This window comes from Leptonotus elevatus, chromosome 1, assembly GCF_054856555.1.
Source record: "Leptonotus elevatus isolate MCC_2025b chromosome 1, RoL_Lele_1.0, whole genome shotgun sequence".
Classification (NCBI taxonomy): domain Eukaryota; kingdom Metazoa; phylum Chordata; class Actinopteri; order Syngnathiformes; family Syngnathidae; genus Leptonotus; species Leptonotus elevatus.
This window is the reverse complement of record NC_141239.1, coordinates 37548075-37561812: the sequence shown is the minus strand read 5'-3', so window position 1 is coordinate 37561812 and position 13738 is coordinate 37548075. Positions and strand designations below refer to the sequence as shown.

General features: G+C 41.2%; 1 protein-coding gene across 3 annotated transcripts in view; it reads right to left on the bottom strand.

Annotated features, from left to right (window-relative positions):
- Positions 1–13658, bottom strand: part of LOC147181936 (polyamine-transporting ATPase 13A3-like) — a 29164-nt gene extending 15506 nt beyond the window's left edge. The window contains exons 1-9 of one of the 3 annotated variants that reach the window (XM_086097247.1): positions 13529–13658; positions 7169–7220; positions 5730–5903; positions 2992–3180; positions 2847–2917; positions 1980–2063; positions 1333–1402; positions 1104–1238; positions 687–759 (exon numbers count right to left, since the gene is read on the bottom strand). In XM_086097247.1, coding sequence (XP_085953373.1) covers positions 687–759; positions 1104–1238; positions 1333–1402; positions 1980–2063; positions 2847–2917; positions 2992–3180; positions 5730–5903; positions 7169–7219 — 847 coding nt within the window. In that variant the 5' untranslated portion in view covers position 7220; positions 13529–13658. Of the gene's footprint in view, positions 1–686; positions 760–1103; positions 1239–1332; positions 1403–1979; positions 2064–2846; positions 2918–2991; positions 3181–5729; positions 5904–7168; positions 7279–13528 lie in introns of all 3 variants that reach the window. The other 2 variants (XM_086097255.1, XM_086097238.1) reach the window with 2 other exon arrangements.
- Between the last annotated feature and the right edge of the window lie 80 nt (positions 13659–13738).

Below are 13738 nucleotides of genomic sequence, written 5' to 3'. Positions count from 1 at the left end.
TTCTTTCTTTTTTTTTAAGAAAATATTTTTAAAAAAAGAAAATATTTGTTTTAAAGAAAATATATATATTTTTTAAAGATTATTAAAAATTAGGAGCAATTAAAATTTATAACTGTAATTAATCGCATGACTTCACTAGTTAACTCACGATTAATCACAAATTGTATATCTGTTCTTAATATACAATTTAAAAAATCTAGGTTTTCATACTCTTGTTAACAAAAGCGGAAAACAATTTTAAACTAATAGAAATAGTCAAAATTAATTTTTAATTCGAAAGCCGTCAATGGCAGTAAATTAGTTAAAAGGAATGTTACTACAGTGGTACCACAACTTAATTCACATGGTACAAAATGTATACCTGTACGTATGTATATGAAATTTTGAAATGAATTGGAAGTCCACTACCAAATTCCACACATATTATAATAATTTAAAAAAATCAATTAATTACAACTCTAAGTACATCGGCGTCTCTCCTTGCTCACATGCATTACAGAAACTTGTGCCATTTGTATTTATTTACTTTACTTCACTCAAGTGACAAGGGTATCTGGAGTGTCCTTGTAATTCAAATGTTGGCAAAAAATAAATAAAAAATACTCATAACTCAAAAACGTTCCTGTATCTGAAAACACACAGATTTGATTTTATAACAGAATTAGGGGAACTAATGGAACACGTGCCTTTATTTCTTCTGCTCACTGAAACTGGCATCATACTGTGTGCGACCACCAAGTTATGCAATTTCACATAATGCTGGAATGAGAGAGGTGAGAGAAGAAAAGATTTAAGGTTCCAAAAAGCAATCAGGGCTGCAGACAGTATCGCCTGACAGAGATTACTGCTACATATGTCACACGGCATTTCCATGTTAAGTTGAACTGCTGCCAAACGTGCAAATTGGATCACATGAAATCTGCTTTGACGTCACAGTTTAAAAACGCAGGATAACGAATTTGAGCCATTTTTGTGCACACACATAAACACACAAATCTGCAGATAAAGTATCTACAATATATATCAACATTTTTTTATCTCGTAAGAACAGCAGACTACAAGAGAAAAGGTTCAATTGGTTCAATTGGTTCAATTTGACTTACCTTTCTGATGGTATACAAAGAGGCCGCTATTAAAAGTAAAGAAAAAATTAACATGCTAAGAGAATAATGGAAGTAGTCCTGAACAACCCACAGAATAATAGCAAAGAGCTGGAAGATGTAAAACGGGTTCAAGACCTTGAGGGAAGAAGAGAAAATAAATGATCATTAAAGAATAAATGAGGCAAAAGAAAACTGTAAACAAATGACCTTTTCTTATCCCAAAACGTACCTCTTTTACAAAGAGTTTGAATAAAGATGGCACTTGGACATCAATCTCATTCTTGCCAAAAAACAAAGCTCTGCAGACAACAAGCAGTGGGTCTGATTGAACAGCATTTTTGAAGGATTTCTGAGAACGGTTCGTAAAGGAGCAGCAAGTCAAATATTGTATTTAAAATAATATGTTCTCTGCGCCCTACTCTCAACCCAGTATTCTGATTAGTGATTAATATTGCATTTGCGGAATATAATTTAAGCAGAAAAATCCACCATCTCAGACTGTGATGTAATTTTCAGTCCAGACAAGCCAAAATGGCAGCTCCTTAAAATTTGGGGGGTCGACTTGAATTCCCCTTTAATGAATTAAAAGCAATGTGGGATTTATGAATAGGTTTTAAATTTCAACAAAGGTATCATAGTATTTTAAATCTGATTAAATTCTACAACATAAAATCACTCTCAATCATGACACACTTACATGTGTAAGTATTGAGTGGAGTGATGTTAAGGAAACATGCATGGGTGAATGCCACACATTCTTTTTGTAGGTGGGAACAATTTGTTCTTAAGAAACATTTGGGATTACAAATAAGACCTTGCTGTTTCCAGTAAATGTATTTGTCATCCAAGTCCAAGGAAAATGTAGAATGTTGGTACCTGTAGTCTTGTGTTGTTTTTGTGAGTCCGTAGCTGTGGTTTCTGTGAATGGCTGCACAGCTCTCCTTTATGTCCACTAAGCCCCTAAAAAGTCACATGAATGTTATTTCGGCTTTCATTAAATAGATCAACGATTTTCAAAGTGTGCGCAAAATAATTGCTTTCTATGGTTAGTACAGTTCAGTTGTATTTAACTTTTAAATTTCCAAGGCAGGTGTTCAAGCCGCGCATGAGCTCGCCGTCCGTCAGCCTAAGGAGCCCTGGAATCCTGTTAACTCGCAAGCTAGCTAGTAACTAGCGCATAAAGCTATAGTGGCTTACAATATAAACAGGCCCACTACGCTACTGTAATTTATTGTTGGTCATGATGGTGGTACTTAGAAAGCCAAAGCCAAGTATTATTTGAGGTGGTACTTGGTGTAAAAATAAAAAAATTAAATTAACTCATTCACTGCCATTGACGACTATAGACGTCAAAAATTCATGTGAACTATTTAAAAAAAAAATGCATTTTTTATGAAAACCTAGAATTTTTTTATTGCACATTTATAACAGATATAAAATTATCAGGCGATTAATTATGATTAAATGCCCCTTTTTTTTCTTTTTAATTAGGCCCGTCAGGCGATTACATTTTTTAATTGTAATTAATCACATGACTTAACTAACGATTAATCACAAATATTATATCTGTTCTAAATTTACAATATTTTTTTTATCATACTCTTGTTAGCAAAAGTGGATTTTTTTTTTTAACTAATAGAAATAGTTCAAATGAATTTTTGACGTCTATAGTCGTCAATGGCAGTGAATGAGTTAAAAACGACACAAGACCAGTAATAGCAAGGTGTTTTACGGGATTCATACTTAAATGTTTCAAATTCCTGTGTCCCTTCATTCCAGTAGTATTTGATGCTGTGGTGAGTGAAGTAGTTGACCTATGAAGAGGACAGAGGGAAATGGGTAGTCTGGCTCATAATAGCATTTTGACATAAATCAGTACAGTTCTCACAATGTTTGCAGATTCTCTGTGGTAGAATTTCTCATTTTGCTCCTTCTGTTCAACAATGAGTTGGTGGTGGTAGTGGTGGTGTCCATTCAGTAAGTGAGCTGCGGACTGATGGTCCACACTATCGAAGGGGGTCTTCCCTGGAGCCAACTTCACATGTACTCTGGCACGAGCCCACAGCCTGAAATCGTCCTGTGAAAGCAATGAAAACTAATTTGCCTCCCATCTTGGCTCAAATATATTTGATGTTATCATTGAACATGTAAGCTGAGGTGAACATAAGTGACATGAAAAATGGCACTTACAGGCAGCTCCTTAGATTTGGTATCTATTTCAGTAATAACATAACAATAAAAAGCATTTAGCTTTAAAAAAAAAAAAGTGACTTTGGATAACTTATTTGCACATTTACAACAATAGTTGCAAACTTTGAGATATATTACATAGTTGAATCAAAATATTAAATGTTACACCTGAATGTTAAATCTACATATACATGTTAAATCTAGATGTAAATGCTAAATCTTAGTGTTAAATTGAAATCTAAACATTGAAATCTGAATCTAAATGTTAACTATAAAGCGACACTAAGGAACGACTGGTGGCGGGAACCCTGCCACACAAACATCTACAAATGCGCTGACTGCTTTACGGCATATGTCACTTTGCCCATTCGTGAAAGACAGAAGCCGATTTGAATGTCGAAGCGCGATAACTGCTGTCATGGCAGAAGCTGCAAAACGTTTGTCTGAGGATAGAAAAAAAAGAAAATAAAAGAAAAAGGGAGACTACCTGAATAAAAGAACAATGAATGATGAACATTGGCCCAGTTTAAGATTTAACATTTAGCGCGACCCTAGTAAAGATCAACGGTTCACAGAATTTAAATTCAATTCTATTCAATATTTATTTGAAAGATTTAACAATTACACATAAAATGTAATTAACATGTAGGTGTAATATTTAATATTTGAATTTAACTATTTAATACACATCTAAGATGACAAATATTGTAAATTCTGGTTCAAAATTCACACCATTTTTTTAAACATTGAAGCTCTAACGTGACAAATTATTTTCAACGTGAACCGCTTTATGAATGTCACCTCACATATTATATATGGCTTGTTTCGAATGTGTGCAACTTTCTTTTCTTTTTTTTGCCTCTTGCAAACAGGTTTGCTGAACATTTTTTTAGCCCTGCCCCAAACTGCATGCCTTGCATATACTGTCAGTGATTGATCCCGTTTGTGTGTGCATCGACTGACGCGATCAAGGGTAGCTCTAAAAAACGTGTGATGGCATGAAAAAATTAACACCATAGAATTATTGTGAAACCATTCAAAGTTAGTACAGCTCCAAAAACATGATAGCATGTTAAAAAAAATCCATAGTTGTAAAAAAAGTGTGTATGGGAGTCGTTCCTATCTCAGCTCCTTCTTGTGCAGAATTTGCACGTTCTCGTCGTGCTTGTGTGCGTTTTCTCCTTGGGGGTTTCTAAAATTAATTGAAAACTCAAACTCACATTTATGCCAATGCACCTGTGAATGATTGTTTGTTCTATACGTGCCTTGAAATTGTGCTCCGTCTCTCACACAAGGTCAGCTGGAGTAGACTCTAGTTCCCACGTGATTATCATGAAGATGAGCGTTACAGAAAATGAATAAAAGACGGAAGTGAAGTTGAAAGAAGTCAATTACATCAGAGCCATGAGAAACATTGACCAAGGCAAATACAATTGACGGTAAAGAAGAAAGAAAGTGGTGAATTGGTGTTAGTCAGAGTGGTCCGAAAAAAAAAAAAGTGCATACCTATTAGGGGTGTGCCAAAAAATCGATTCTCATAAGAATCGCAATGCTCATTTAGTACGATTCAGAATCGATTTTAAATGTCACAAAATCGATTTTATTTAAATTATTTTATACTGGCTTCCCTTTGTTTGTGTGTGCCTTTATTGGGAGCGCTGTTCATGTTGTACCCGATTTGGCCACTTAGGGGCAGTGTGGTCCCACGCTGTCTGATACACTGTTAAGTTGTAGCCACATTAGAGAGTAGAAGGAAAAAGTCACAATCAAGTTATTCCAATAAAAGTTGTTTTTTTTGCAGCGTGGAGCCGTTCTTTTGAGTGATAGAAGTAGCGCGATAATTAGCATTAGCAAGTCAGACTCGAGTAGATCATTATGATTCCTTGAAAATCTTTAAATTAAAGCAAAAATCATTGTCAATCAAATCAGTGTGAATGAAAAATCGTCCTCAATCGAAAATTGACTCTGAATCGAATCGTGCACCCAAAAATCGGAATCGAATCGAATCGTGAGACATTCAAAGATTCTCACCCCTAATACCTACATAGGTGACAGGCGGACACAACACTAAACCACTTACTCCTCCCTACCATCGGGCCAATTAAAAGCTGTAACAAACTTGAGAGGCATCCTCTAAATCTGTCATCCATGCATACTTTACCTATAACTCACCTGATGCTGGAGTGCTGCATTTTTTACTTAGCTACCATCAATGAATAGAGATTCAAATTACTTGATTACTTGATCAGGTTGTGCTAAACGGTAAGATGGCATATTGCAGGATGGGCAAGAAGGTGCCGGTGCAAATACTTCTGGATTCAACTGTAAATCCCTGCGGAATCACATCTGAAATGAGCTTGTCTGGACTTAAGACTGCTGATGAAGACCTGTAGGAACGTGTCCGCACAAGCATTTGGACTTTGTGTGTAAGCATACCGTGGTCCTGAGTAGCAGTGTTTGCGCTTCCCCCAGTGAGCTGAGCGTGCAGGTGGCTTTGACGCCCCACTCGGGCAGCCAGTAGAGCAGCAGCAGCAGGAGACCACCGGAGCAAATGGCGCCAACACCCACCAGGATAATTTTCCACAGGCAAGGCCGGTAACCCCACACCTCCTGTATGCCCAAATTAACAGTTTTTGTTTTTATACCTTTAACTCTTTCACTTTTCTGACTGAATCAAAGCATTCAACTTCAAGTCTCATATTCCAACATTTCAAATAGCATTTTAGTTTAACGTTAACACAATATTAACAGAGACTGTCTGGTAATTGATGAACCCTTAAAGGGGAAGTCAACATCCTAAAAAAATATTTACAATAATATGTTCTATGCAGCACCACTAGTCTAAATACGGTATTCTGGTTAATATTGTGTGAGTGGAATATGAGTTAAGCAGCAAAATCCAGCAGTTTTTTATCAATGTCAGATGGTGGCCATTTTGTCACTTGCTGTTGAGTGACAACGACATCACATTTGCTCAGGTAAAAAACAATCACAGCTCAGCTTCAGAAGACTGTGATTGGTCGTTGCCTGAGCAACTGTGATGTCATCTTCTGTCGACAGCAAGTGGCAAAATGGCCGCCCCCTGAGATGGATAAAAACAGCTGGATTTTGCTGCATAACTCATATTCCACAAATGTAACATTAATCAGAATGTCATTCTTAAGACTAGTGAGGTTACATATTATTGTCAATAAATATTGAAGGTTGACTTCCCCTTTAAAAATGTATAAAATTGCCTAAATAAATAGTTTTAAATTGACCACAATTAACTCAAAACATTTTAAATCTTTTCAAAATCATTTTACAAGATTATTCATAAAAGAAGGACTACTTTCTCCTCGTCGCATATCACGTGACCACCATACCTGTCACGACGCACCGACGCTTTAAATCTCCGACTATTGTGAATGAAAATGTACTTTAGTTCCTTTCTTATACATATTTTCAACTAAAACGAATCAATTATTTCCATAGTATCAGTGTGGCTCACGCCATGTTTTTGATTGTGGTCTATATCAACCCGGTTGAGTGAGCATCAATGTTCACTACTTTTCAGAGTGCATTGTGGGTAATATTGAGTGCCCTACATTTTCGCTCTGGACATTCGCAGATCCCTACAAAATGGCGTGACCCCGTCAGTAGGGCACTATATCGGGGGTCGGGTGCGAATTCGGACACAGTCTATGTCTCTCAGCCAAGATGGATGAGTAGCCATCTATCCTTCTTAAGGTTATCTGAGGTCGGGTCGCGGAAGCTGCAGCCTAAGCAGAGCGACTGTCAAAGAGATAGCGTACCGAGGCGTTCTCATTTCCACCACTTGCATTCATGATCTTTTTGTTTTACTTCCTGCTTGATAAATACATCGGGATAATTACCATCTCATCCTCTTGGCCTTGATTGATGAACTTCATTTCTCGGGTCCCCATGCTGACAAAAAACACAAGATAATTTGGCATCTTGTTCTAAAGCACCTCAGTCAGCACTTCTGTATATAAAAAAAATATATAGTTTGTTGTTTTTATCCTCATCTGTGGCTTAAAAGAGTTTCTCATACAAATATTTACTGTAAATATGGCTTTACTACTGCATTAACCGTTAGTGATAAGCAGGGTTGGGGGGGGTCCAGGTCCAGAAAGTCAAAATCCTAAAACTGTTTGGCTTTAGCCACAGGTTCTTCTAATCAGCAGGTGGAGACGAGCTCGTTTACCTGCTACTTGAGTAGAAGCACCTGTGGCTAAAGCCAATCAGTGGTAGGGTTTGGACTTTTTGGACCTGGATTCCCCAACAGACCTCAAAACAAAAATTGTGCAAAAACAAAAAATTAAGCGTCTTAGCCTACGCCAGATGGTAAGACTTGAAACAGTTTTGTTCCTCAGTGAAGCAAAAATGCACATCACATTTTCAGAGCGTGGTTGTTGCGTTGACTTTACAGTGTTTGCAGCGCCCACGTTTGTCACATTTTACAGGCCAATGTGCAACTTGGTCAGAGCGATCATCATCTGGAACTCCAAGGCGAACCCTTTTGGACGGTGGTGGTGAAGATGTGGGATTGAGTGATAGTCTGCCTCTTTGTGCCTGATAAAGAATGAGGCTCGTGGCAACCTCTGCCTCGAAGCTCTTTTGTCGCAATACACTTTTGACACCAAGTAGTTTACAGTCACTGCGGTAGATCAACCATGCATTAACCAGACCTAACATGATGGTGTGCAAGAACAAGGAGAGGTACCACCTCCGTGACCTCATGTGGAACTTGCAGGGAAGCCCAGACTTCCCTCTCCCCAGCCACTTCAACCAGCTCCTCCGACTGGATCCCATGGCGTTCCCAGGCCAGCCGAGAGACATAGACAAAGATAGCAAAGATAGTCTCTCCAGCATGTCATGGGTCGTCCCCGGGGCCTCTCGCCAATGGGACATGCCCGGAACATCTCTCCAGGGAGGCGTCCAGGAGGTATCCGAACCAGACGCCCGAGCCACCTCAACTGATTCCGCTCAACACGGAGGAGTAGCGGCTCGACTGAGTTCCTCCCGGATGACCGAGCTCCTCACCCTATCTCTCAGGAAGAGCCCAGATACCCTGCGGAGGAAACTCATTTCGGCCGCTTGTATCCGGGATCTTGTTCTTTCGGTCACGACCCACAGCTCGTGACCATAGGTGAGGGTAGGAACGTAGATCGACCGGTAAATCGAGAGCTTTGCCTTTCGACTCAGCTCTTTCTTGACCACAACAGACCGATACAGAGTCCGCATCACTGCAGACACTGAACCGATCCGCCTGTCGATCTCCCACTCCATCCTGCCATCACTCGTAAACAAGACCCCAAGATACTTGATCTCCTCCACTTGGGGCAGGATCTCATCCCCGACCCGGAGAGGGCACTCCACCCTATTCCGACTGAGGACCATGGTCTCGGATTTGGAGGTGCTGATTTTCATCCCAACCGCTTCACACTCGGCTGCGAACCGCTCCAGCGAGAGTTGGAGATAATGGCTTGAAGAAGCCAACAGCACCACATCATCTGCAAAAAGCAGAGATGCAATACTGATGCCACCAAACCGGACCCCTCAACGCCTCGGCTGCGAAATTCTGTCCATAAAAGTTATGAACAGAATCGGTCCAACACTCACTGGAAACGAATTTGACTTACTGCCGGAAATGTGGACCAAACTCTGACATCGGTCATACAGGGACCGAACAGCCCATATCAGGGGGCTTGGTACCACGTACTCCCAAAGCACCCCCCACAGGACTACCCGAGGGACACATTCAAACACCTTCTCCAAGTCCACAAAGCACATGTGGCTTGGGCGAACTCCCATTCACCCTCGAGGGTGTAGAGCTGGTCCACTGTTCCACAGCCAGGACGAAAACCACACTGCTCCTCCTGAATCCGAGATTCGACTTCCCGACGGACCCTCCTCTCGAGCACTCCTGAATAGACCGTACCAGGGAGGCTGAGGAGTGTGATCCCTCTATTGTTGGAACACACCCTCCGGTCCCCCTTCTTAAAAAGGGGGACCACCACCCCGGTCTACCAATCCAGAGGCACTGTCCCCGATGTCCACGCGATGTTGTAGAGGTGTGTCAACCACGACAGCCCCACAAGATCCAAAGCCTTTAGGAACTCCGGGCGGATCTCATCCACCCCCGTGGCCCTGCCGCTGAGGAGCTTTCCAACCATCTCAGTGACTTTGACCCCACAGATGGGGGAGCCCACCTCAGAGTCTCTAGACCCTGCTTCCTCAAAGAAAGACGTGTCGGTAGAACTGAGGAGGTCTTCGAAGTATTCTCCCCACCGATTCACGACGTCCCGAGTCGAGGTCAGCAGCACCCCATCTCCACTATACACAATGTTAATGGTGAACTGCTTGTCTTTCCTGAGAGGCCGGATGGTTTACCAGAATTTCTTCGAAGCCGTCCAGTAGTCGTTTTTCATGGCCTCACAAGCTCCTCCCATGTCCGAGTTTTTGCCTCAGCGACCGCCGAAGCTGCATTCCGCTTAGCCAGTCGGTACCTGTCAGCTGCCTCCAGAGTCCCTAGAGGCCAAAAAGGCCCAATAGGACTCCTTCTTCAGCTTGACGGCATCCCGTACTGCTGGTGTCTACCAGCAGGTTCGACGATTGCCTCCACGACAGGCACCAACCACCTTACGGCCACAGCTCCAATCAGCCGCCTCAACAATGGAGGCGCAGAACATGGTCCACTCTGACTCAATGTCCTCCACCTCCCCCGGGTCAAGGGAGAAGTTCTGCCGAAGGTGGGTGTTGAAACTCTTTCTGACAGGGGATTCTGCCAGACGTTCCCAGCAGACCCTCACAATACGTTTGGGCCTGCCTGGTCGGACCAGCATCTTACCCCGCCATCGGAGCCAACACACCACCAGGTGGTGATCAGTTGACAGCTCCGCCCCTCTCTTTACTCGAGTGTCCAACACATGCGGCCGCAAATCCGATGACACGACTACAAAGTCGATCATCGAACTGCGGCCTAGGGTGCCCTGGTGCCAAGTCCACATATGGACACCCTTGTGTTTGAACATAGTGTTCGTTATGGACAGTCCGTGGCAAGCACAGAAGTCCAATAACAAAACACCGCTCGGGTTCTGATCGGGGGGATGTTCCTACCAAGCACGCCCCTCTATCTCACAGTCATTGCTCACGTGAGCGTTGAAGTCCCCCAGCAGAACGAGGGAGTCCCCAGGGGGAGCGCTCTCCAGCACACCCTCCAAGGACTCCAGAAAGGGTGGGTACTCTGAGCTGCTGTTCGGTGCATAAGCACAATTAACAGTCAAGACCCGTCCCCCCACCCGAAGGCGGAGGGAGGCTACCCTCTCGTTCACTGAAGTAAACCCCAACGTACAGGCGCCTAGCTGGGGGCAATAAGTATGCCCACACCTGCTCTGCGCCTCTCACCGTGGGTAACTCCAGAGTGGAAGAGAGTCCAGCCCCTCTTAAGAGGATTGGTACCAGAACCCAAGCTATGTGTGGAGGCGAGTATATATAGCCGAAACCATATATAGCCGCTCCTTCCCTGCCAGAGAAGTGACATTCCATGTCCCCAGAGCTAGCTTCAGTAGCCGGGGGTCGGACCGTCAAGGCCCTGGGCTTTGGCTGCCACCCAGCTCACTGCGCACCTGACCCCTTTGGCCCCTCCCACAGGTGGTGAGCCCATGGGAAGGGAGACCCATGTTGCCTTTTCGGGCTGTGCCCAGCCGGGCCCCATGGGTATAGGCCCGGCCACCAGACGCTCGTCTTCGAGCCCCGCCTCCAGGCCTGGCTCCAGAGGGGGGCCCCGGTGAACCGCGTCCGGGCAAGGGAAACCATGATCCAAAATTGACATTCATCATAGGGGTATTTTGAGCCATGCTTTGTCTGGTCTAGGACTTGTTTGCCATGGGTGACCCTACCAGGGGCATGAAGCCCCAGACAACATAGCTCTTAGGCTCATTGAGACACGCAATGTCATGTTTCTGTGTTAGCATTACATAAGAGTGTTTTGTAATACAAACCTAATACTTTCACATTATTTTGTGTTTCTATTTGTTCAGGTACACTTTTGATTGACAGGTAGAACATACTTCAACTGAATATACCAGATTCCAATAAATTAATTGGGTAGATTTTTAAAATTTTTGTTATTGTGACAAAAAGGTCACATCAAGCTTTTCATTTGTATTTTAAGGATGAAAGCCCAATATGACATGGATGTCGATCCGTGGTTTGATATTACTTTCTTCAAGAATTATGGTGAGACCAAGTTGAGTGTAACCTAGGACATGTTATCAAAACATTAGAACTGTCAAATGAGTTTGAAATTACAGATAGGGGAGAGTGGGGTAATTTCTGCCAAGGGCCAAGTAGTTTCACCCCTGTTATTTAGAAAACCATAGAAGATCATGTGACCACATATTTTTGAAGAGACATCCATTTTGCTCACCTGGTTAAAAAGGGAGACACATGGCTTGAGAGGTAAGCACATATAAGTTAAAAACACTTTTTTTTTTGCCCTCCAAAGTAAAATTTCTATGAATAACGTTTTTTCTTTTTTTTATAGCTGTGTTTGAACAATAATAGACAACTTTGAAAACTGTTTGCACATTTTACTGCTTTAATAAGCTACATCATGGGTATATATGGTTAGCAAGATGTTGAGTCAAAACAGCTAGGAGATGCATTTTTTCCAAAATGGTGGGCTTGGTAATTTGTACCAAAGGACCTGGGTTAAGTTGTGCCAATATGATTATTTACTCTATATTAATTGATTCTATTTTATTGTTGTTGTAAACGGTATTCTTACATTTGGATTTGATCACTAAAAGTATGTGTCATTCTTAATTCTTGACCAAAATTCATCATGCCACCAGATACAAAAGGATTCCTCTTGAGTTGGAAAGATCAGTGAAAGAGGAGAAGACCATACATCTGGTTGGAAAGGAGATAAAAAAATCTTCAGGATGGCCATAAAAATAATATAGGGATAAGGGAAAAAAAATAATCCCGAGCACTCAACAAGTGACAAATCTGGTTGTTCTGCTCACTTGGGTTATATGTCTTCAGAAGTGATTTTTTCCTTGCCAAAATCCACAGAAACAAAACATAATTGTAAAAAAATAAAATAAAGTAAGTGAAGAAGAATTGTGACTGACACACCTGAGAATATGGAGTTGGAGAAGGCTCACAAAGAAAGAAAAGATAAAAAGGCTGAACATGAAAAGAAAAAGAATGAAAGAAGAAAAGGCCTCTTAAACCTGAAAATCAAAGTTTTGTATTGAATTTGTCTTCCTTTTAGATAGCATTATCATTTGTGAGATTAAAATGACCTTTTTTACTTCAATTATCAATGGCACAATTTACCGCACTGAATTCTGACTAATGGCACAACCTACCCCACACGGGGGGCAAATTGTCCCACAAAAAAACACTTTTTTTTTTCTAAAGCTATATTTCTCAAACAGATCCAAAGTGATTGCTCCTAGGGATGCACAACATCCTAAACTATAGCAACATATTTCAGTTGGAGGCATTCCTGTAATCCCCTTGCGTAAAAGACTATAGTATTCGTAGCACACAGTAGTCAACTAGTGCAATTTTGCCTCACTAGTAAATGTATTAAAGGAGGTGAATTGGTAGTACATTTATTTACCAGATGCTTTTTTAAATGTGATAAATATCTGTTCTTATACTATCCTACTTAAGTGTAGTGTGATCTTGTGAGTTGTACTTGACAAGAGTTTTATCCTTTTTGTTGTTGTGAATATTTTAGATAAAAGAAACAAGACTACTACTTTGAGCTGCAGTCGGCTCTATATATATTTGTATTTTTGTCTATTGCTATATATGGATTTGTTGAAATTGTTGGATACAATTGTATTCTTTTTTTATATTTTTGTCTGTGAAGTAGCTCTGATTAAACAATAAATCAAAGGTACCCGTCAGTGCTTGAGTTGTTTTTTCAAGTATTTTGGGGGGTTATATTATTCCGAATCATTTGCAATACTGGAGTCACATATTTAAAGGGACAGCACTCATAGTTGAGTACATTTTGTGGCTACCTATACCTCTGCTGTTAACGACACGTTCGTTATTGTTAATTATTCTCTAGACACATGGTTACCGACATGAGTAAACACGTGAAACAATCTGCATGTGCAAACTAACAAAATTGCGTCAATGCAGAGTAGCTCCTTTCCGCGGAAATCAACATTAATACAATCATTGAACAATCAATAATTACGTACCTTTTATTTGTCCCGTGCTGACTCTTTCTCCATACACGGAATTAAATGAGCGTGCCTGCACCTCGACATTTCTCTTCTGACAAAGTCTGCTGTTATTTTGTCTTCTTTAATAACCAGGACACACCTCTAAGATCTCTCTCTCTCTCTCTCTCTCTCTCTCTCTCTCTCTCTCTCTCTCTCGGCTGCATAAAGACAAAATAGATCATCCAT